Source organism: Ursus arctos, unplaced genomic scaffold (assembly GCF_023065955.2).
Source record: "Ursus arctos isolate Adak ecotype North America unplaced genomic scaffold, UrsArc2.0 scaffold_17, whole genome shotgun sequence".
In the NCBI taxonomy this organism is placed as follows: Eukaryota; Metazoa; Chordata; class Mammalia; order Carnivora; family Ursidae; genus Ursus; species Ursus arctos.
In genome coordinates this window covers 17943437-17968099 of record NW_026622841.1, presented here as the reverse complement: position 1 = coordinate 17968099, position 24663 = coordinate 17943437, and the positions used below count along the sequence as shown (strand labels likewise).

At 34.7% G+C, this 24663-nt stretch overlaps 1 protein-coding gene across 3 annotated transcripts in view; it reads left to right on the top strand.

Annotated features, from left to right (window-relative positions):
* Nucleotides 1-24663, top strand: part of WDR7 (WD repeat domain 7) — a 347769-nt gene that overhangs the window by 112601 nt on the left and 210505 nt on the right. For 2 of the 3 annotated variants that reach the window (XM_026496379.4, XM_057313055.1), the window contains 3 exons: nucleotides 6464-6562; nucleotides 9087-9205; nucleotides 10906-11029. In XM_026496379.4, coding sequence (XP_026352164.1) covers nucleotides 6464-6562; nucleotides 9087-9205; nucleotides 10906-11029 — 342 coding nt within the window. The remainder of the gene's footprint in view (nucleotides 1-6463; nucleotides 6563-9086; nucleotides 9206-10905; nucleotides 11030-24663) is intronic. The other variant, XM_057313056.1, reaches the window with a different exon arrangement.

Genomic DNA, 24663 nt, shown 5'->3' with positions numbered 1-24663 from the left:
AATATACTATTACTTCATAAAATAGAAATTCTTTATGTTATATATATATATATATATATATATATATATATATATATATAATACACTATATATGTATATAGTATATGTATATAACATACACTATATGCTTTTAAAATGTTCAAATATACTATTACTTCATAAAATAAAAATTCTTTGTTTTATATATATAAAATACACTATATATAGTGTATATATAGTGTATATAACATATAATATTTTATATATAATATATATTTTTATATGTTATATAGTGCTACATATATATATTATATATATGTTATATAGTGTATATAACATATAATATTTTTAGAGCCATTACTTCAGAGAGAAATGGAAATAGGCTGACAAAAGTAAGAGACTTGTTTAAAATATGGTTAGTTACAGTGGTATGATTAGTATACAACAACACCTTTTAACTCTAGATCTGTGCTTCTATAATAACATGTATTTATGTTCTAAATTCACTGAAAATATCTTCCACCTTATACAATACAAATCAGTGGCAGGGCATATTCTCCTCCATTTGGTTAGTTCAGAGCTTCATTTAAGATCAGTTCCCGTTAGACATATTTGTTGTCCTCCTCATTACCATCTTCATTATCATTCTTTGTAGTTGATGTTTCTTCTTGGATTACATTTTTCTCCCTCTGTAATCCGAGCAGATATGAGACATCCAGTTTAGTTTGTCACATTCTCGTGATGCATTGTGTACTCTACCACTGTTATGGTATTGAATTTACTCACCTGGTCAGGTCTGAGGATGTTACAGTTCGAATGCTTTAACGTTTCTCCTCTCATGAATCATCATGTTTTGAGAGCAGGGAAGAGGGGGGCCACTGAGGATTGAGTCTTTTTCCAAAACATTTATTTAAAGCAGTAGAGTTAGGAATTCCCATTTGAAACAACACAGATGCTTATCTTTTAAAGTAAATGAAAGTTAGCAATCTGTAGTGAGAGTTACGTGATAAAATAGGATGGCATCATGACACCCACTTTCTATTTGAATATTGAAAATATGGAGTAATTATCTCTTTAACAAATATTTATTAAGTCCTTTTTTTTCTCCAAACAACTCTCTTTGGGTCATTAGAAAGATTAGAATGACGTATACTCTCTTGAGTATATATATCTAGTAGATAGCTCATGAACATAAACAACTAGTTTAGGGTAAGAAGTGGTAAGAGAACAGATAAGAGCTCGGAGTTCTCTGACTACATTTGAGCAGTTAGGGTATTATATTTTTGTCTTTCTGTTCTGACTTCTCTTAGCTTGGTTTGCTTTTAAACTTTTTCCTCTTTGCTTATGTTTTCTTTTCCTGACTCCCACTGCAGTACACATTGACTCACAATCCATTTTTCAAGCTGGTTTGCAAAGATGAATATGGTCCTTTTCGATAAACTGTCACTTATGTGTTGGCTAATACTTGTTCAACTGCAAAATAATCTATATGGAGTAAAGACTTTAGCTGGGGATTGGACCTTTCATAGACATTTGGGTCTAAGAATGAAGATGATATAGATAGTTCAGCTAACATAATTTCTCATAAACATTATCAGGGTATTTCATTGGAAAATAATTTCTTCACAAGAGCTTTATTTTGTCTAGCAGTGGGCTTGTTAATTCAGTCTTTGCCAATCATTAACATTTACTGACAGTCATGTACTTTTTGATAGAGACAGTTTTTATTTATTAGATACTCGATTGTGTACTTTATAAAACATCTCACTTGAGAAAGGGATCAGAAATGTCAAACTAAATTTTTGTTCATAGTTATACAGCCCTAAATCTCCCCATAGCTGTAGGCTTATCTACATTCTGACATACTGTACTTCTCTTGATCAATTCAATAATGTTATGGCATAAGTCTTTGGTCTGTGTCTCTAGTGCCTATCTTGATTGACCCTATGTCTATGTTAGTAGCTGTATCTTTACTCAGTGGTAGGTGTGGAAACAAGTCTAAGCAATTTAAATATATAGGATTATGTTACAGTATCTGCTATTTTATTTTTCAGAAATGGATTTAATTTAGGTTGTCTAAACGTAGAAGTAGGAGGTAGTCATTGTTAAATTATTTCATGAATCATTTATATAAATTAATAATTTCTCATCATCCTTTTCCAGGGTCTATAGCAAGAAATATGGAGTATATATATCAGGTCAATGGATGGACCTCAAGACTCCTTAAAATTTTGTGTTTGAACTTATATGTGCCTTTTAGTTTGAAAATTGGCTTGTGACTTTGGAAGCTCAGAGGACAGACATTTGTTCTTTTTTATTCACTGATTTAGCACAAGTTCTTGGAACAGTAGCTGAAACATAGAAGGCGGTCAGTAAATATTTAGATGAATGAATCTATAGATACCTTCTCTTGATGCTTCTAGTGTCAGAATGTCAGGAACTAGGTGCTGGGTCCTTAAGGCTGACACAACAAATCTCTGCCTTCAAGGAGCTTCTGTCTAGTGGAGGAGATCCAGAGGACAGTGCAGTTGATGATAATATTTTAATTAGTTATTTGCTTTTCCTGCCAGACTCTGAGTAACTGAGAGCAGCATCTTTGTCTAATCTTTATGACTTTTTATATGCTTAGCCCAACATCGGGCACATAATAGGTGCTTATTGTTAATTAAATGAAATAGAAAATTTGAATAGCCTCCATATGTCCAATTCAAGTTAGTGTTCATGTTATCACTTTATCTTTCACTGTAATACAAACTCTCCCCCCATGGTGCTTGGTCTTAGCTCATTTGTTTATTTTAGATGTTAGCAGACCTTTTATAGAAGCAGGATTTTTAAAAAAAATTTTTATTTTTTGGACTCTGGCTGGAGTTATAGTCCAAGGTAAAATTGTCATTACATCTGAACTTACTCCAATTCTGATGTAATCCAATGGTGATCTGGAGGTTAAGTAGAGTTACTGTATTTTTCAAACATTATTAGCACTTTTGTATTTTGCCTTGATGTATGTCTGTCAGAACACCATCTTGGGCTATTAATTCATTCTGCTTTATGGTAGGTCCTTATCCTTTCTATTTCCTGGAACCTTGTACTTCCCTATTGTCCTTAGACTTTCTGTGCTCTTCCTTCATAGCATTTTAAGGATATCCTTTTTCCTTAGAATGTTTGATTAATGATTTATCCTAATGCTTCATGTTGACTTAAAGGATGATGAGAACACTCGTCTCCCTAAGATATGAAAGTGTAGACACAAAGGAAATTTATAAAAAGGCAGATGTTGCCCTAAGATCTCTACATTGAATGACAGACCTAGTGTGGAATGCGTCCTTCTCTATCCTCTCCTCTTGAAGTTTTGTGATTATCCTGTAACACTTTAGATAAAGTGATTCATTATTAAATAATTTTATTTATTTATTTGGAAATAAATTTATTTGGAAAAACTTCTTTACACACTGCATTTGGTTTTACAGAAAACTTTTTAGATTTTCTTTATTCCCTTCTGAAAAACGTATTGAAAGGGCTATTTGTGTTCATGTACCAGGAGACTGATGAGGTTTAGACCAATAACTTGCTACCTAAAGTATGTTCCCTTTCTGTCCTTTATATATTTATCATGTCACAGTGGCAGTAGGGAACAATGGAGTTCAGAGTCAGATTTCAAACAAAGACTGAAATAGACCTATTCAAAAACTGAAAACCAAAGATGATGTAACATTGAGTGCTATGTAGATGCTATTTAATGGGAGGCCAGAGCGTATGTGAGTGTGTGTATATTGTCACATAGTTCGTTTATCTTTGCCTGTCTTTTCATGTGATAGTAAGTAGTTGAAGAGGCTCCTAGCTACAAAATTAAAGAACTTTCCTAGGTAAAATAATAGAATTTGTGCCACGTCTTTCATCACTTGAAGCTATGCTGAGACTTTTTTTTTTTTTTTTTTTAAAGATTTTATTTATTTATTTATGTGACAGAGAGACAGCCAGCGAGAGAGGGAACACAGCAGGGGGAGTGGGAGAGGAAGAAGCAGGCTCCTAGCAGAGGAGCCCGATGTGGGACTCGATCCCGGTACGCCGGGATCACGCCCTGAGCCGAAGGCAGACGCTTTAACGACTGCGCTACCCAGGCGCCCCGTATGCTGAGACTTTTGCCATTACGTTTTACTAATCCTTAATAAGAGAGGCCAATTGATAATTGACATCACAGCTTTTTTGTTTTAAGAAACCAAATGCTCGGTTATACGTTATGCTGTAAATTGTCAATATTCAGCGCTACATATGACTTCTTTCAGATTTATTATTGTCATTAAACCTTGAGGTTTTTGTTTTGGAAGTGGTACTTTTTAAATTTCTTCTGCTGATTTTTCTATATGTGGACAGTTTTAAAAGCTCAAGCAGAGTTAATTTGAATATTCTCAATTATAAAAGTAGTTCTAGTTTCTGCAGTCTCAGCTGTGAGGTAGTCTAAATGAAGTATTTTTTGGTGGTGATGCCAAGATTTTTAAAGCATAGTAAATCTGATTCCTTGATCTCTCTTACAGTAGTCTTGATTTTTTTTTGTGCTCACAGAATTTATTAAAGTAAAATGTAAATGGCTTTTTCTATATATACTGTCATTTAAACAGGACTCAAAAGAGTCTGTTTATTTCTCTCATTAAAAATAAACTTACATATATTGAACATTATTCTATTAAGACCTATTAGGCTCATTCTGGCAGGTTTCTCAGTAGATTTTTAGTTTCCTTTATGCTTGTGACTTACAGTAGATGGAGTTTAATCCCACTACGTACTTGACCAGGCTAGGGTAATGATCATTCAGTCCTGAACTTTTATTCATTTGTATTGAATTTCCTCACCTCTCACTCTACTGTCCTCTCACTTAAGAGTAAAATCAGATACACGGCCTTTTCAGGGATGATAATAATAATTTCTTTTTTTTTTTTTAAGTAAAATTATAGAAAAGTTCCAGCTGTTGAAAACCACCAGAGGAACTTTGTGAACAATTTTGGTGGCTTGAAAGCTAAAACCTGAAAATTACTCTCTACCATCCCAGCTCACTAACTTTTTTGCATGAGGAAGTGAATATTTGATAGGCTGTAATAACTGAATTTATAATTAAAAATTATTTTTAAAATGAAAAATTTATTCAATGGAACATAAAAATATTTGAGATTTCATTGCAAGATTACAGAAGTCTTATATCTTAGGAAATGTGCACTTACGAAAAGCTCTGTTTCATTCGTAAACGTAACATTATAAAATTATTGTTATTCCATAAGGAACAAAAAAACAGGTCTTTTGATAATAAAAGCAGTTATAATTTCCCAGATGAGACTTTCATGTGTGCAAGATGTGGTTTTTAGGGTTTATGGAGTTGGATTATCTGGTTTTTATTACTGTTCATGTACTTTTAGTTCTGTTTACTACCTCACACGTGTCTGATTGACATTATGATGCATTCGTGTGGAAATTATGAAAAGTTGTTTTCATGCAGCTGTCCTGTAGTTACAAAGGAACTTCACTGTGTGAAAAACAAACATATCATTCAGTGGACAATGCTTAATCTGTTCAGGAGCCCAAACCTATTGCTGTTCAATGACAGAAGAAAGGAGAGGGATTAATTTGAAGATGCTTGTGCATGACATATGGTAATTTCTCCATAGGAAGGAAGTGTCAAATGGTGACCTCTAAATCTTAACATTGACCTCCAGTTGTAGAATGTGTGTGCCATACGGTCTTTTTGCCTTTTCATATGATAATTTAAGCTGAAACATTTTCCTGGTAACATAACTTTTTGGGGGGTTGGGTGGGGTTGTTGCATGTATTTTACGAGGATTAGAACATTCACAAGAATTACTTTTATAATATAAAACATGGGTATCATAAAAATATTTTTTAAACTAAAAATGAAGTGATGTTAGGGTTCTTCTCACAAAAGTTGTTTAGTATATGTATTCTTTATAAGTTGGCAGATTTTAAATTGTATTTTTATAAAATGTGGAAATTTGAAATGATTTCAGTGGATGTTGGTTTGAGATATCAAAAAATAATTTACACATAAGGATAGGAAATAAATTATTAGAAAAATGTAATTGGCAGTGTGAAGACTAACTTAAACTTTTCAGTATGTGATACATTTTAAAAATTGAATTACATTTTTGCAAATTCTTAATATGTCTGTCATTTTTTCCTTGTAGCCTTCTTGTTTTAGAACTGTTTTTGTATTAATTAGTACATTGATAAATTAGAATATTAAATAGATTTTGGTTGTAAGAGGGATTTGACTACACTGTGATTACTATTCAATAAAATATATCATTTCCCTTCATAATCCTCAACAATCATGTCCTTCTGATGAAAACATCATTTTTCAGTTCTCCATTTACTATATTTTGCCAACCTTGTTTTTCATTCTTCACTAATACTGAGCTTTTTTTCAGAAGCCGCTGTACCTCAATTCTCTCCTCTTTATTTCTTCTGTTTTCTCTGCAAGTTCCTGCTCCTGTCATTTCCGTTCGGTCTGATGCTGACCACTCTGGCTCTGACCCTGCTTCTACTCCTGCTTTACATACCTGTTTCTTAGTAAATGAAGGTATTCTCTCTCAACTTTCTAACAACTCCCTTCAGTCTGTGCTTTATTTTGATGTGACATGTTCTTTTTATCCAGTTTATACATTTATCTGCTTTGTTATATATGAGATCCTAAATTTTCCACTTTTTAACTTTATTTGCTAATGTCAGTGATAAGGACCAGTTATGAAAATGTAATGCTACTGCTGGCTGGTATAAACTGTGTTTCTTGTAATCTAGAATGCCATTGAAGAAGTGCAAAGATACTAATCTTTGATGTGAAGTAGGTATTAAAAGGTGGATTGGTTTTCATAATGATGTTTGCCGTGTGATCTTTGGTTTTAGAACTAATTAGAGGGAGTTAGAAGGAGATGTGAGGGGTCTGTTTACATTATTATTTGAAAAGTCTTCAGAATGTTGATTAGCACCAGTGATTATAAACTGCAAGGAATTCACCTGTTTGTCCTCCTTACTGTTTCTGTTTCTGAATGAGGCAAAAATCCGTAATTTCAATTTTTAAAATGTAGTTAGGCTATCATATTATCCCTGTGGAGTTATGCTAGTTGAAAGTATTTTTGGAACTCTGAAAATGTGAATGGAATCCACAAACCTTTTTTCCCCAAGAGCCATTATAGGATTATATTTACTGCCTGGAAGCCTAACGGAACTTGTAAGCTCTGAGTTATATCCACTGTCTTCATTGTGGGCTCTGTCTTGACCCGTATGTATAATATAAAAAGGAGGAAGTTTACAAAATCTCAAATGTAATCCATATTGATTCTGACTCTTCACTAAAAAACAGTATTACCAGTCCATTCAAATGGAAAGAATGGTACAGTATCTGTAAAGTACAGAGCCCATGTTCGAAGTACCACTCATTTGGAAAGAAAACTTGGGAGTGCAAAAGTGTAACTCATTTTTTGTTTGGTTTCCCTGTCATAGACATGAACAAGGTTAGTATGCCAAGACTGGATTTTAGCAAACTAATTAGGGTCAAATTTATTAAGATGTTGTGAAAAATAGTAATTTGCTAGTTAAAAAAAAAAAACAACGAACTGATGATTTTGGACCATGGTGAGAATCACTAGCCTATAAAAATTCAGCTCATAAATATACCTCATACTTTTATGAGACATTAAAGCACTTCAAGAAATTGTTAGGTTATAATTTATATTTACATATATATTTCTGTGTGTGTAAGTATATATATATATATATATAAAGTATATATATATTAAATATATATATCTCCTCTACATATGTATATATATTTTCTATTGAAAATAAATTGGAATCTAAAATGTGTGTGCTCATCACCTTAATTATTTAATTATATATTCTCAGTTGATGAGAATTTCCTTACTGAAAGGATGAATCTTTAGCTAGGTGGCTTATCTGTTACTCACTGATTCCCTCTCTCTCTCTCTCTCTCTCTCTCTTTTTTTCAGCAATCCCAGTAATTATTTTGAATTTTATGATAGGGTTCTTGTTGTTTTAGAAAACTGCAGTTTAGATTATTTCAAAACATCGATTTGTTAAAATTCTGTGATCACAGATAACTCACCTTGTATATGGTAGTAGGTAATTGGTTTTTTGCATTCATTCTTGATTATTTGTCTTTAAGTGTTATCCCCAGAAGATAATGGTAATTATTGTGGATTAGTAGTGGCTTCATACATGATTTGGGAAGACTGAGGCATTTATTATGTATATATTTTTCAGACACCTTACACCTTTAAAACAGGGTTGAAATGCTTATTTGAGAATGTCTGGATACTGATACTTTTAGATATTGCAGTGGCTTGCAGTGTTTGCTTTCTTCATATAATCAAGTTCCATATATATTATGGACTAGAATCTTGGAAAAAATAACTTTTATTCCCATAGATTAAAGTTAATGATACTTTAGATGTCAATTTTGGATTATCTGGTTTTTATTTTATGAAATGTCTGAATTCATTTTTCCTCTCAAAATGGGTGTTATGTTACTTTCTCAGTTATGATTGTGATTAAATATCTGATTCTTTTTGTAAGAAAAGAGATCAATAAGTATTAATTAAAGGCCCTGTGACAGACAAGGGAAGACATTTCTGTTGACTGACAAAGGTGGTCATACACAGATGGCCAGGCCTTAAGAGACATGAACTTATCTTTCGATATCTGTGTGAATGCCCTTTTAACTGAAAGTGGTTTCAAGTCTACAGCTGTAGTACATGTTTATTTCTATGCTTTCTCAATCCTGAATATGTTTTATTTTAGAGGGGCTGTTTAGAAATATGTTTTCCTTGGAGAATTTGTATATGCTTTATGTGGAAGTTTATTTTTATTTAGGTCTTTGAGAGTTCTTATAAAGTACCAATTACATGATTTATAATGAACTACATTTGATATAATTATTTGTGTAAAGTATCTAATAAATTGAAATCATTTATAACGCAATTAAGCACATTTACCCTTTTTTAAATTTTGGTATATTTAAAGAAACATCTTTGAATTAGGGAGTGCCAAAATGCTCAAAGTATTTGTAATACGTTACATTTTAACAGGATGGAGTCAGTTGGCTGCTATGCATTGTGTGATGCTGCCAGACCTGCTGGGATTGGATAAATTTAGACCTCCACTTCTAGAGATGCTGGCTCGGAGATGGCAAGATCGATGCTTGGAGGTAATACTGATGTGGTATGGACAGAAAACAAAAACCTGAAAGCAGTAGACAAGTGTAAATTTGAAACGAAATGGTTAATGTTTATCTAATTTCTTTTCACCTGTTTATTATGTGGTAGAAAATACAGATTTGTGATTTTTTTTCAGTTAATATACTGAACAGTAATGTTCCAGCTTGCGTGTTTGTTTACTTTTTAATCCAGTGAGTATTTGACTAAAGGTTTTGTATACTTTATGGAACTGCTTCTTTGAGTATTGGTTTCTGTAGAGATTGTTCTATATAGATTAACGTAAATGCATGCTTGTGCACATACACCCACCTCCCCCAAAATCACACACTGAGTAATAATCACATCAGTCAAATTCTAAGTGAATAGCCATCGTCTAGTGGAAGATACTATGTTATAATAAAAGAAAGTCTTTGGAATTTGAAGAGGCCCAGGCTTAAATATCAGTTCTGCCAATTATTAACTTTGTGACCCTAGGCAATTTACTTAACCTGTTTGAAGCTCATTTGTAAAGTGGGGATAATAATATATTCCTCGTGGGATTGCTGTCAGGATCAAATCAGATAATGCAAGTAAAACAGTACAGAGCCTGACACATGGTAGGAGCTCAATAAATGGTAGCTATTATTTTGTGTTAATGGACTTATGCTGTATTAGACATTGGCTTGGAATATAATATCACCAGGGACTTGGAAATGTTTTATAGATAGAGATTTCCTTTATTATGGCATTTGACCTATCTAGCTATAGCAGTTTGTATCATTCAAGATTTTAAATTGATCAGATATAAATATTTCCCCCATCTGGTTTCCCTTCCCTCAATTCTAAGTGGAACTGTAGCATACTAAAATTTTTATGGTTTTGCATCGAATAGTATTTGAATTCACTTTAAAAGTCAGTTATAATTTAAAACAATTTTTATTCAAACTCTTATCAGACATTGCTGAGTTACCTTTTCAGTGATAAAGAGTTAATAAATTGATTCATAAACCACTTGACAATTGACTGGCTTCTTTGACCCCATGCTTGTGGTAATTTGCCAAAATAAAACTTAACTGAAATAGCAAAATAAACGTGTGCCGCATTGAAGGACAAACTGAAATGATTTAACTGAAAACTAGGTTCCTTCTGTAGAACTAATGCCATTACACAGGAATATATTTTGCCTGTTTGTTGAAAAAAATTGTTTAAACATGTCTTAGGTATACAGGAATTGTGCAGATGTAGACATATGATTGTGCAAACAATACCTATTCAGTATATAAATATAAAGAAATTCACTAGATAAGGTAAAATTTCTTCAGGCTAAAAGAGAAGACAAGTTTAACAGTTCTGACAGTGACTTTTAACAGTACCAATTATATGGAAATTTTAAAGTGAAAATTAAAGTGCAAGAATGTTTTAAAAGCTTTGGAAAATGGAGTTTTAAACCCACTGCTGCATAAATGTACAAATATAATTCTATTAGTGTTAAAATATTTTTCAGTGAGATCATTCATTAAAGTGTCTTTGATTTTGCTCACATCCAGTTTATTCAGTACTTAGTTCATTATTTGGTTTGTAGTTTTTCTCTTGTAAATAAATGTGGCTTGTATATTTTCTAGCTTTAGTTCGTGATGAACTTTCTAGTTTTTAAACACCTCACCAACTGACGTACTTCCTGTTTTTTCATTCGGCTCCGTTTCCTTCTCAGGTCAGAGAAGCCGCTCAGGCCCTGCTTCTAGCTGAACTGCGAAGAATTGAGCAGGCAGGGCGGAAGGAAGCCATTGACGCCTGGGCCCCTTATTTACCTCAGTATATGGACCACGTCATATCACGTAAGAGTTCTCCATGAAGCTTTTCGTGTTTACATACAAAAGTTCTAAAACCTACAGATACGCTTATTACTGCCTGTCAAAAAAATTGTGAGTCATTTAAAGTGAAAATAAGGGGTCCTCGAAGTCTACGCATTCATTTTCTGAATTCCTTTGGGGGTTTGGGGTTTGGTTTAAAAGAATATATCTAAATGCTCTCTAATGGACTGAGCTCTTAAAAATTAATCCCCAATCAAAAATTCCTACTCTGTTGAACAGTAGCATCTGTTTCCGTTGCATGATTATGTTTGCGGATGCCAACTTGCAGATAGGGATCTGATGACGGGCAAGTACAGCATAAGGCAGATCTTTTCCAAGTTGAAGTTGGAGTTGCAAATCCATAAGAAATAAAGATTGGGTAGAGTTAGACCAGCGTACTATCGGAAAAGAAAATTAGCAAGGATTTTGACGGACGGATCTTTCAAAAGAATACAATTTGAATGGACTGGGAAAGGCCTTGGGAAGAATTGTTGAAGTGCTTGAATATTTTTTGCAGAATCAGACCTTTGTGATCCTGCTGCTAGGTCAAGTGGTCATTGAAGAAAAGTTGTATTATGCTGTTGTAGTTTTATTCTTTCTAGAAAAGTATACTTCATCCCCAATTCATCATTTGATTGATTCTTTATTCTTCTGAATTGATTCTTTATTCTTCTAAAGAATTCTTCTTACACTAACAACCCTTTCTATAATAATCTATTCTGGAATTAAAATTTTGAACTGTTATATTGAGTATAAGATAAAATCAGTTTTTCTTTTTAAGTTAAATTCTCAATGAAACTTACAACTTTTTACTATGAAAATTTGGCCTAGGTTTTAGGTAGATTCATTTTAAGTGATTTTTGCCAATACCAAATTCTTAGTAATAAGATACTCACTATACATGTCAAGACAGACAATACATGATTGTTTAAGAAGGATATGAAAACAAGATTCAAAAAGTGCTATAATTGTTATATCTGGTGTAAGACTACCAGATGTTTGTCGGTGGTGACTCTAGTGGTTGTTTTTAGGTATGTGACCACCTTGAATACTTAACCTTTCTCAGCCTCACTTTTATCACAGATGAAATGAAGACATTAGTGAGACTATAGGGTTTTTCTGAGTTTGGAATGAGGTAATATTCGTAAGTGCATGGAACAATGCCTAGGCTGTGGTAAGCACTTTATATTAAATACATTCATAATCTGTAAAAATGCAAATAGGTGTTTTACATATAACCATAATATCGCATGTTAACAACTCTAATTAAAATTCTTTTTTTTTTTTTTAAATTTTATTTATTTATTCGACAGAGATAGAGACAGCTAGCGAGAGAGGGAACATAAGCAGGGGGAGTGGGAGAGGAATAAGCAGGCTCATAGCGGAAGAGCCTGATGTGGGGCTCGATCCCGTAACGCCGGGATCACGCCCTGAGCCGAAGGCAGACGCTTAACCGCTGTGCCACCCAGGCGCCCCCTAATTAAAATTCTTTAATCTGTTTAGATAACAGAATTTACTGAGATAATATTGATTTTCATTTGCTTACTGGGACTTTTTCCATTTTAATACAAGGAAATTGAAAAACCAAAGTCTTTAAACATATGGATGCTATGAAAGGTATTAGGCTTAAAGTTCTTACTTAAATATGTATAGGTTTTAATATCTTCTACAATGTAAAAAAAAATGTTTAAAAGAATAAGGCTAGGGTGAAAAAAGCTTTGCTTTTGAGCATTTGAAGAACGCTGAACAGTCCTGTTTGTTCAGCCACTTGTCGCTGTTAGCTTTGTAATATTCTGAAAAACAGAATTAGCTCATCAGCTCATCATAAGCCTTAATGAGTAAAAGATGCCCCAATTTAAGGACAAGCTATGAGATGACATTGTGTGAAAGCAGGATTAGCTCAAGTATCTATTCATTCCTTTACCCCCAACACCATTTTAAGATCTAAGGATGCTGGAGGAAGCAAGATGCTCCAATTAAAGGACAAACCTAGGTTGAAGGTAAAACAATAGCAAATCATTAGAGATCCTTTTGAAAGGACGATGCTGCTATGGAAGTATAAGAAACTGTTTCAGGACACCTTTGTTTGGAGCGGATTACAGTGGGAAAGTGGACTGAAGTAGAATACATAGCTGAGAAGCTACTACAGAGGGAATGTGGGACCCAGACCTAAGTGTAGATAGAGTGGAATAAAAGGTATTTCTAAGGCTTGATTACAGATTATGTATAATGGTCTAAGGAAAACGTGAAAGATGCATACAGTGTTGCATTCTTGACAATTTGGGAAGAAAAGTATCATTAGCAATGGTGGTGAATGCCATTTTATTTTATTTTTTCCTGGAAAGAAGGGAATGAGTTAGCTACAAGATAAAGGTGTAATATGGTCTCAGATTACTCCCTGAAGCAATGATGAAAATGTCTATGTTGCTAGGTTAGAGGTCTGTTAGAGAGTCCAGAGAGGATACGGTGTAAGTAAAATAATGACAGTACCTACCATTAATTGAACATTCTGTCTGTCAGGCTTTTGCTAAGTGCAAAAGGTCTGTGTTATTTCATTAAGCCACTGCAATAAGCCTGTAAAGTAGGCACTAGTGTCACTACCACTCCCCACTTTTTTTCCCCCAGATGCGTTGGTTGAGGCCTAGAGAGATTAAAGAACTTTCTTAAGGTCCCTCAGTTACTAAGTGACTGTCAGACTACAAAACTGATATTTCTTAACCACCATTTATTCTTGCTTCCTCCAGCATCCTTAGATCTTAAAATGATGTTGGGGATAAAGGAATGAATAGATACTTGAGCTAATCCTGCTTTCACACAATGTCATTTCTAGCCATATTTAACAACAACAAATTGGAGCAGAAACGTGTAACTGTAAGAAAATCACTCTTAATTGTAAGAAAATGGTTCTCATCATTGTTTAGCATAAACTAGGTTGTTCTTAGGTCAGATTATTAACTGAATGTTGGCTTACTTAGAATTTTAATCTTATCACTTCCTGTTACTGTATTTTTAGTGAAAGAATAAACATGCAGTCTACATGTAACTAAAATGGCTTACACTAACAACTCTTTTTCTATAATAATCTATTCTGGAACTTTTACATTGTCTGAGTATAAAATTAATATGTTTACTGGGAGCTTTCTAATTTAATAAAAGAATGTCAAGCTGAAGAAGTAAGGATTCTGAATGTGTGAAAGGAGAAGAAAGCATACAACAAATGAGAAATGACCACATAGGGCTGTTGAACAGATTTGCTGTCCAAAGGGATCAAAAGGTTATGGAGCCAGCTGGTGGACAGCCCACACCTGCCATAACGTGCTTGTAGTGAAATTGTCTCTACCATGGTCATTAATATTCGAGGAGATGATTATCGTAGCAAGTTAGTAACAGCATAAAATGTTCTTTTAGGAACTTAAAACCTATTTTTACCGCAGGAATCTTCTTACTGAAGTAGGTAAAATATCAAGTACCAAGGTAAATACACCATTCATCAGATATTTTCTGATAATTTAATCAGCCTAAACATTTAAAAATGTGCAGTAATTAAGCAATATTGGCAGCTCCTAAGTTATGACTGAGCTTCGTCTAAGAGTCCCTTTGTAAGATGTCTGAGACTCAGAGAATGCTTTTGCTTGAAGAGCAGAATGTCATACTAGGCTGATGGGCTGTGATAGCCCTTCATCTAACAGCTCTGGGGCCTGAGGTTTAAAGTGGGAAGTACCTTTCCCTGACTTCACAGCCAGTAAGTAGGTGAGCTGGGACTAAGATGACAACTTAAGTCAACTGGTCATAGTGACTGGGGTCTTCTGGAATTTTATTTAGGTCCATTATGTAATAAAAGCCTTTTGTAGGTTTGTCTGGGAACCTAAGGAAAGCAGTGGGCCAGAAGCCAGTTGCTTTTCTTAGGGCTGGGGAGAGCAGTAAAGGAGAAACTTCTGTACAGCATCCAGCACAGCGGATCATACATGCAGTAAATGTTGGCTGACTGTCTCCTTTCCTTTGCTGTGCTAGTTTCTGTAGTTTTGTTCTCCTTATTGTCACTGCCTCGAATTCACTTGAATTTATAGTGCTCAGAAATTCTGGCAGTAGACCAGAAATCACTAGGGAGGAAAAAGGAGCGATAGTCTGCCTTAACTGAAAAGCCGGTTCACAAATTTTCATAAAAACCAAGTCCTTGTTGAGTGATATGAGAATTTTCCTTCAGGTAATGGAGTCCTGTCCCAGGACGTGCTAGGAAACATTTTATCCCTTACAAATGCAGGCAGTATGTAAACTTTTGATGCTTAATTTCTGATAGAAAATTTGAGGGTAAGTGCATTGTGATTCTTAGTGTAATGGTTATAGGACCAGAATTCTAAATATTGCATACATTCTTGTGATAGTGACTTATATAAATATTGTAAATGTTTTCTGGTTATCACTCTTTCTCATGTATTTGTAATCACTTTTATATTACAAAATACTTTTTAGAAATTTTTAAATTATTTTTACTAAGGAAGGGTTAATGTTATTTTGTGAAACGTGTTATAATTCAGGTGAAATGTTTAAGTTGTCTCAGATTTACTTTGAAGGGAAGATATTTTGGAGAACCCGCTTTTATATATTTCTTTTTGTGACATTCTACATGTAGCATTTTGATAATTGACTTTTTTATGAGGTCAACCTCCTGCTAGTTTATGAAATATACCCGCGCTTGCCCTTCATTCCAGGCAGTGACTACGCGGAGGTAAATGCTGATGGTTCCTGATTTCCTTTGGCCTGTGATGCAGAGTGACCTTATAGGGCATGAGGTCACAAGCGTAATTATTTCTCGTACGTTGTATTCTGCTTGCACACTGTGGCTCATCTCCTCCTTTAATTTCAGAAACATTAAACACATAAAAGTTACTACCATTATATAAATCAAAATCTCTTCTAAAGAGGGTGCTATTGTAATTTTATGCAGTTATGACCAATGTATTAATTTGCAAATTTATCATCTCAGATATTGATAGAAGGATGTGTAACACATCGTGTTTAATACGTATTGATGTCATCAGAAAGAACAATCCTTTGTTCTTATCGAGTCCCTGCCTTTTTAGCTTCCTTTTGTGCTAAGGTTACCAGGGTTAGGCTCCTCTTTTTTATCCCCCTTGGAAACAGAATAGGATTTCTTTGTTCAGTGAAAGACACTCCTAGTAAATGTTTTGGGTTTGATTTTCAACAAGCCACACTGTAGTACCTATTTTAACCCGGAATTGAAGTCACTTTCTGACGATTATAAGGTAGTGGTCATTCTGAGCACAAATGTGGATGGACCAACAATATACAAGAAGGTAAGATGGAACTATATATTGTAGAGGTGGTGGAAAAGTCTCTTGTAGCTGGTTAAAATTTAAATATTAATGCATTCTGTGGTAGGCAGATATTTTCAGGGTTTGCTGGGAAAAGGATGGGGAAAGTCTAGGGGGTTTGCTGAACAGGATTTAAGTGAGTCCCTCCCCCAACCCTCAAAAGGCCTTAAACAACATAGCGTTCCTTCCTTCTTTCTTTTTTATATATGCCTCAGTTATTTGGAACTCTCTAACAGCCTTCTAAGGAATGATTTTCTAGGTAACTGAGGGTTTAAAAGTCACTAAGTACTTGGATTTTTAAAAAATGTTAACCCTTTTTGTTGAAATATTTCAAGATGTCTCTGGCTTTTTAAACATCTTGTCAATAGCCAGAGTTGTTGTTTTGGCCCATGCTGTATAATTACCACCATTTGCTTACTGAAGAGAGTAGACTTGTTTATCTGAACATAAAAGGACCCGGACTGAAATGCCTCTCACGTTTCATATTTTTAAAAGATAACTTTACTTCTTCCTCTTTTTATTGTCTAGGAATTGTTCCCAGTTTTTGCTGGTGGGCTGTTTTGTCTTACCCCCAGAAGCTTCTGCCCCTGATGCCTAATTTACTATTATCACTGTTCTGGAAGTGTGGAAGCCAGGCAGCCAAACTTATTTGAGTTAAATATAAAATAAGAGTAAATTGGCTAAGAATAAGAGCTCTCTGATGGGGAAAAAAAAAATCCCTAAGCTTTAGTGTAAGCACTTTGTGGTGTCTCTGTTGGCTCCTCACATTCTGCTTGCTTGACTACTTTCTCAGGTCTTTTGTTGCATTCCGGTGTATCTTTCTTTTTCAGAAAAAATATTCTCTTTAAATTTGGGGAAAAGGAAAATCATTTGGTTTTTTACGAAGAACTGAGAATTCTAAAATAGCCCTTTTGTAATGAATGTGTACTTTGTGAATCCGCTGAAACAAAAGGATGAGGTTTGCTCAGAAATATCTGTGTTGTTAGCTTGTCGGGTTCACAGAGCCAGTTGGAAGTGATTGTGCATTGTGATTAGAAAGGGAAAGTACTGAATTATGACTAAGTGTTCTACAGAAAAAAGTACTTGATGTTCTGTGGAAATTTTTATATTGAGAGGCAGAAGGGTTTGTCTTAAGACAAACTATATTATGCAAAGCGCATTGTATCTGTGTGTATCTGTTTGCAGTGTTACGTGGGTACCTAAGGGATTTGTTTCTTTTTTTTCTTCTAGAGTGTCAGAGCTGTGGGGCTTAGGTGTAAGCACTCTAGACTGATCATGTATTTAACAGCATTAAACTGTTGTACTTATCTATATTTGGCTACTAACCTAATAGAATAACAAAATGTCTTCTTACTCCGTCTCAACTCTTTAAAGGAAAATCCTTTAGTTCCGTGTGACTTGAGTTCTTGGAGGTGATATGTAATATTCTTGGAATTGTCTTTAAATCCTCTTTACAAGTCTTGGAAATTAGAGTAGTAAAATGACAAATTAAAAATGAAAGCATTACTGGATCGATTGGTTATTTAGACTTTACCTCTAAGTAAACAGAACTCTGTTATCAGGTAATGCTGTAGGTTAGGAACTCCACAGGAATAAGGAACTTCGCGCTGCCAGGGAAGTCCTCTGTATACGAATATAGCCAGCAACCTGGTCTCCAGTTATCACCAGGACAGTTTCCAGCCTGTGGAACAAAGCAAGAGTGGAGCATGAGGCAATTCAGTAACTTCTTCCTTGCACAACAGTAAGGAATCGGGGGATTCCGTTAAGTGCAGCACTCCTTGCCTGCTTCTTTCTCTCATGCCACTGGCCCCTGTGGAAAAGCTTCTGGAGCTGGAAGGACTTGAAATAATTGTAGTTATTTTCTCATGCCCCCTTCTTTTTCTCTTTCACAAGTCTGTCTCCCTCCCTTCAGTGCGGAAATTGGTTACCTCTCCTAGAGTTGTAGTTGGTAGCAAGACCCCTAGGAGGCATGGCTGGCTTTCTTTGGGGGTGTTTGTACACTATGTGCTTAAAGGAGTTGAAGGATCTTAAGCTTATGAAGACTACTTTACAAAAGAAAAACTCATTGAACCTGTGACACACTGTTGAAAAAAAAAATGGTGTTCAAAGTGAAATGCCTGATATACCTTTAGCTGAATTTCTAGTGGCCTTTGCTATAATAAATGACCTAATATTAGTTGCTATGAAGAGTATGATATTGATTTGTGCCATTAGTCTCTTGCTGATTTGCTGAGGAACAAAAATTTATAATGCTAATGGAAATAAAGTACTTTACAAAACACTGTCCACGAATACCGGAACATGTCTTTGTAATAGAACTAGTGTCTAGTAAGCTTTCAAATATAAATTTTCCTTATTCTGGTACAGGAGCTCAGAGTCCCGTTCAACTGATTTTTACAGAACAAAAAGGAGAGTTGATTATCCTATGATGTTTTAAATCTTGGACACCTAATATGCATGCACAAATCCAATTTTGATTGGATTGTGAGACATTTATAATTTTATGCCATATTCCTAATTTTATTACCTCTTTATTGACTGGATATTATATGTAAGTGCATTGTTTTAGTATTTTAGTTCAAAGCCTGTTGTGATCTGCACGTGACAGAATAGTGTATAGTTTGGAAGGAAAACAGTCTTTGCAAGAAAATTACGTGAACCTATTTTACCTGTGGTATTTTAGTTGTAATAGATAATTATAGATTGTGTCGGAGTGTTGCTTTTAAGTTCTGGAATTAAAGTGATCAAACTAAAATATCTTTGCTGAATCCATTCTTGCCTTCCTCTTCCTGCTTTTTTTGGGGAAGTATGGTATTTTATATTTTATCTTTCCTTAATATTGTCCTAATGATTTATTACTTCTGCAATTTTTTGTTAAGCAGATTTTGATACAAATAAGTGTTTTAATATTTATAAATGGTTTTATTGTGCATGACATTTGCAGACTTGGTTAATATTTTAGCACTCCTAGTACACAAATATAAAGAAAAAAAATTTGTTTTATTGGTTTGAGCACCCGAATTGACCCCAGCAAGATTGAGATTGATCTGGTTTCTTTCAGCCTGTTAAATGCCAATCCAGTCATCTGTAACAATACTTAGTATTTTTGTAATTTTTCTGTACATATTTTCTGTGTTTGTTCCATACAACTTACCCATCACTTGAAAAGGTTTTCGTTGCTTGATTTTGAGATGAAAACAGCCGCAACCACCTATTTTATTGCTTGTTGTTTTTAAAAATTGTTGCTTACAGTTAATGTCTGCGCTGTAATCACAGTTCTGTTTCTGGAAGCCTTATGCAAGGACTTTACACTTTACTGAGAAATGATGATGAGGCTTCTGTGTGAAGTGTGTACTTATACTCAAGAACACAGCTCTAGGGAATGGAAATGGAAGAGGAGGGGTGGTTCTTACTACACGAGTATACCTGCTGATTTCAAGATGTCTAATGAAATAACATCCCTCTAATAATTAAACAATATTAAACAAAGTCTGGCATAGCTCATGGGTACAGAGACATAAATTAGCTTATAGACACTTTTCTATCACAGGCATGAAGTGAAGAAGGCTTTTCTTTATTCTCTGCTAGAGGGTGGCTGGCAGGTCTTACTCAGGTTTGGTTTGGTTTTGATTTTTGCTTGTTTGCTCTTTCTCTTAAAGCAAAGCTTAGTCTTCAGAACAAATAATATTGAAGTCAGAGGAACTGAACTAGAAATGAATCTCTGAATTCCCGGTGATAGAGGATTGAGCATTTGTAGTCTTAACCTAAAGCATCGTGGTGCTTCTTATAACATATTTATGTAGGGCTTAAAGTGACCACATAATCTCAGATGTGGCCTATTTTAAGATGTGATCAGGATTCCGAGACCATCCCAAGCTTTTCCCATATAGAAAAGTGGTTGGGCACTTGGGGGCTGGAAGCCTTTCCCATTCCATTTCATCACTGGCCACTGTTGTGGAGAAGAGAGTCCAGCGTAGTGATTCTCAAATGGAAGGGTGAGAGGCAGGAGAGATGAGTTTCAAAAGGTCATTATGCAAAACACCACTCCTTCCTCAGCCAAGGATCTGTATGCATTCATTTCATAGTTTCTCAGATGATAGTAATTAGGGAGAAAAATACTGTTTTTTCAAATGATTTTTCTGATGACGGATAAGCAACTAATTTACAGAACCAGATTACTAGCTGGGAAGTCCAGTGGAAAGGGTTATCAGAAGATGTGGCACATTGTCCTGCTTCACCAAGCAATAGCTGTAAGGCCCAGAGAGATCTCCAAGCTTCTGCATATCCTTATCTAGTCAGTCTCTTTTTATGCGAAAAGAGGGGAATGAACAAATCTGTTTTTCAAACTTCTCAGATAGTAAACTTATATATGAAATTTTAACCATAGTCACAATATATAAAACAGATAAATAGGGGCGCCTGGGTGGCTCAGTCGTTAAGCATCTGCCTTTGGCTCAGGGCGTGATCCCAGAGTCCTGGGATCGAGCCCCACAGTAGGCTCCTCTGCTGGAAGCCTGCTTCTTCCTCTCCCACTCCCCCTGCTTGTGTTTCCTCTCTCACTGGCTGTCTCTCTCTCTGTCAAATAAATAAATAAAATTTTAAAAAAGCCAGATAAATAATATTAAGTAGTTTCTTTAGGCAGTTTAAATCTTCAAGTTTTTTTTAAGTGAAAAATAAATTATTTCTTGTACATTGAAACCCTCATGCTCTTCTCTTGACTTCTGAGGTGCTACCTAGCACAGTCAAAAACTAGTTCACTGTTCCCTGAGTGCCTCTTGTTCTAACAAATGACACCCCCCAACACACAAACATACACCTGATACAGGGCAGGGTTACAAACGTTCCCATATATATTAGCAATTCCTAAAATTTGTCATTATGCAGGACAACCTTTAGTTTCTATATAACTCTTACGGTTCTGTATGGCAACCTGTGAAGAATAGTCTTGCTGCTTCTCCCCAAATGCCTGTGGTCTTATAGACCTTCATCACGGCTCGTACCTGGGGGAGTGGTAGCACAGTATGTTCTTTCAACAGATTGCCTGAAATAGTCGTCTCCTGGAAGCACAGAAACAATCTTGAATATACTACGTTGATGTTTGATACATACTTTATTATTTTGATTTAAAATGTGCTAATCTTTCAGATATGATTGGCCAACTGTCTGGTTTTAGAACTTATCTGTATAATGTGAGTGTGGATTTATATATATTCGGTCATCTTTTAATAGCCATGATCCACTTGACAAACCTCTATAGTAATCACTTTTTGCCCATGTGACTTAATGAGTAGTCATTGGATGAGGCTCAGTATGTTAACTTAGATATCCCTTTTCCCCTCCCCAAAGTGTAAGTGCAGTAATGCTTCCATAATGTGTGTATATGTAATCAGTAAATTTACTTGGATACCTTCTTAAGCATGTTATTTGAGTTTTGATTATTTTTTTTTCTTTCATGCTAAATACTTAAAGACCCATTTTACAAGAGATTTTGTTTTAGTTTGAATTTTTGGTTAAGGAGTTCTTATGTCATTCTGTACATTCTTGCCGCCTTTTTTTTTTTTTTTTTTTTTTTTTAACATTGGCTATATACATGGCCTGTGGCCCTGTGGGTTGCATGGGATGGTCATGATGTACAACAGGAATATTCATTCTTGAAGTTAATTATTCAGGCATATGAGCAGGATAACAGGGATGAGTTACTTTTTTTGTTTTGTTTTTGTTTTTGGCCAAAGCATATTTAAATGCTTCTTACAAAAGCAGACTTACCTTTTTCCTTTCTGTTAATTATGTGCTGAGCATCTTTAGTAGTGATTGGTAGAGGGGAGAAAACACATCAAATACGGATCGTTTTAAAGGAATTGTATTAACCTTTACTACTAATCAGTAAATCTTTTTTTCTTAACTCCTCTTGGAATCGCTGCATAGAGATATCAGGATGGTTGTGAAATAATCTGTTTGAATACCAAGCATAACTTTATAGATTAGTTTGGGATAATATATATATGTGTTTTCCTATTCAGTTTTAAAAACTGTGTATTTTGGAATATTTCAAACATACATAAAAGTAGAGAGTAAGGTAATGAACCTCTGTGTTCCTGGTGCCTAACTTCAACAGTTACTAACTCATGGACAGTCTAATTTTATGTGTACCCCTCCAAACATTTTTCCCCCCCATTTTAAACAGTTCTCAGATACAATATCCCCTTATCTGTAAATATCTCAGTTTGTATCTTAAAAGCAAGGGCTCTTTTTATATATGTATGTACATGCATATATATATATATATATATATATATATATATACACACACACACACACACACACACACACACATACAATACCATTAAAATGCCAAAAATAATTAAAACTTCTTAATTTTATCCAATAACTCAGTATTTATACTTCCCTCGTAGTCTGATAATTGCTTTTAACAGTTTGTTCAGTTTAGGATCAAATAAAAGTCCATATATTGCAGTTGGTTTATATATCTTTTCTGTTTCTTTTAATCTGTCGGATTCCTGTCAATCAGTCAGTCAATCCACCATCTATCTGCTTGTCTCGACCACCTCTTTCCTGTGCTTTTCCTTGTGATTTATTTGTGGTATAAATTGGGAAGTTTGTACTGTGATGATCTCTGCCTTTGTTTTCATTAGTGTGGTGAATCCTGATAATCTGAATTCTAACATGCCTTTTTCATTTTTAGCCAGAATACTTTTCTAAGGAGAATCTTACCGTCATCACTAGTTGATACTCTGAGATACACTTCAGGAATGACAGGATAAATGCTTGAGGTGATGTGTTTTATTTTTTTTAGCAGTGTTATGAATTCATGGATTGAAACATATTTATGTTGTGATCCATTGTATGTATTCTTTTAAGGAGTTTGTTCGAATTGTTCTGTCTTTGGTCAGTGGGAGCCTCTCTAGTTGACTTCTGAATCCTTTCGAGTTGAACGTGGTACTCCTTGATGGGTTACTTGCTGATGGGACTTCTAGGTTCACCGTGCGCATCTCCTGACTCGTGCCTGAGTCGGCATGTAGGAGCCCTCATCCTTTTAGTGGGAAGTGGTATTTTAACTCACAAACCGAGTGCTAAATATGTTCTTTCTATTTGGTCATTCTGGTGGACACATCTACACATTTCTGTTTGGATCTTAAAATGTATATAGTATCTTGAGTGTATATTGATACTTCCTATTAAACTTAGTACTACAGAATTTCTACTTAATTTCTTTACCGTTACATCTGTGTCTACCTCCCCAGTTTTTACAACCTTGTTTCTAAATGACAACTGTGTAATCATTAATCTTCTTTTCCTCTACAATAAACATACAACAGTTCAGAATAATGTCAGCACTACCACAGTATGGTTACCATAAACATTGTGTGGTGTTTTTGTATTTGTTTTGCAGTTCTTTTCCTTAGGATATAATTCATTAAAGAGGAATAGTTGAATTATGCTGAAAATTCCTGGGAATAGCTCCACTGTGTGATTTTGCTACCCATGTGATACACATTTAGGTTCATTTGTTTCATTTCACTTTCAATTATTTATTTTTTACTTTAAATTTTATTTTTTCAAACATGCCTTTCAAGAGCGTTTTCTAATCTTAATTATATAGGTCAATTTTTAGATTGACATTTTTAAAATGTATTTTTTTACGGTGATATAAAACATTTGCATAATTACTAAATCAAACAACAAAATAAAGTATATTCAGAGACATTTAGCTTCTCTCCTTCCCTGGTTCCTTTACTCTATTTCCTTTCTCTCTGAAGGTAGTCATTTCTTTTTAATTTAGGGGTTACTCTCCTGTCCTCCCATTTTAATATTTATAATTATGATAAAATAGATGGGACATAAATTTACCATCTTAACCATTTCCAAGTGTACAGTTCAGTAGTGTTTAATATATTTACATTGTTGTGGAACCGATCACCAGAAGGTCTCCATCTTGTGAAAGTGAAACCGAAACTCTGTATCCATGAATAGCAACTCCCCATCTCTCCCCCCACCCCAATCCCTGGCAACGACCATTCTTTCTGTCTCTGAGGTTGACTACTCTGATACATTGTACAGCCAAAATCATACAGTATTTGTGACTGTCCTGTTTCACTTAGCACAGTGTCCTCCAGGTTTAGCCATGTTGTAGCAATTGTCAGAATTTCCTTGCATTTTAAGGCTGAACAATATCCCATTTTATGTATAGACCACATTTTGTTTATCCATTTATCTGTCAGGGGACACTTGGGTTGCTTCCACCTTTTAGCAGATAATGCTGCTATG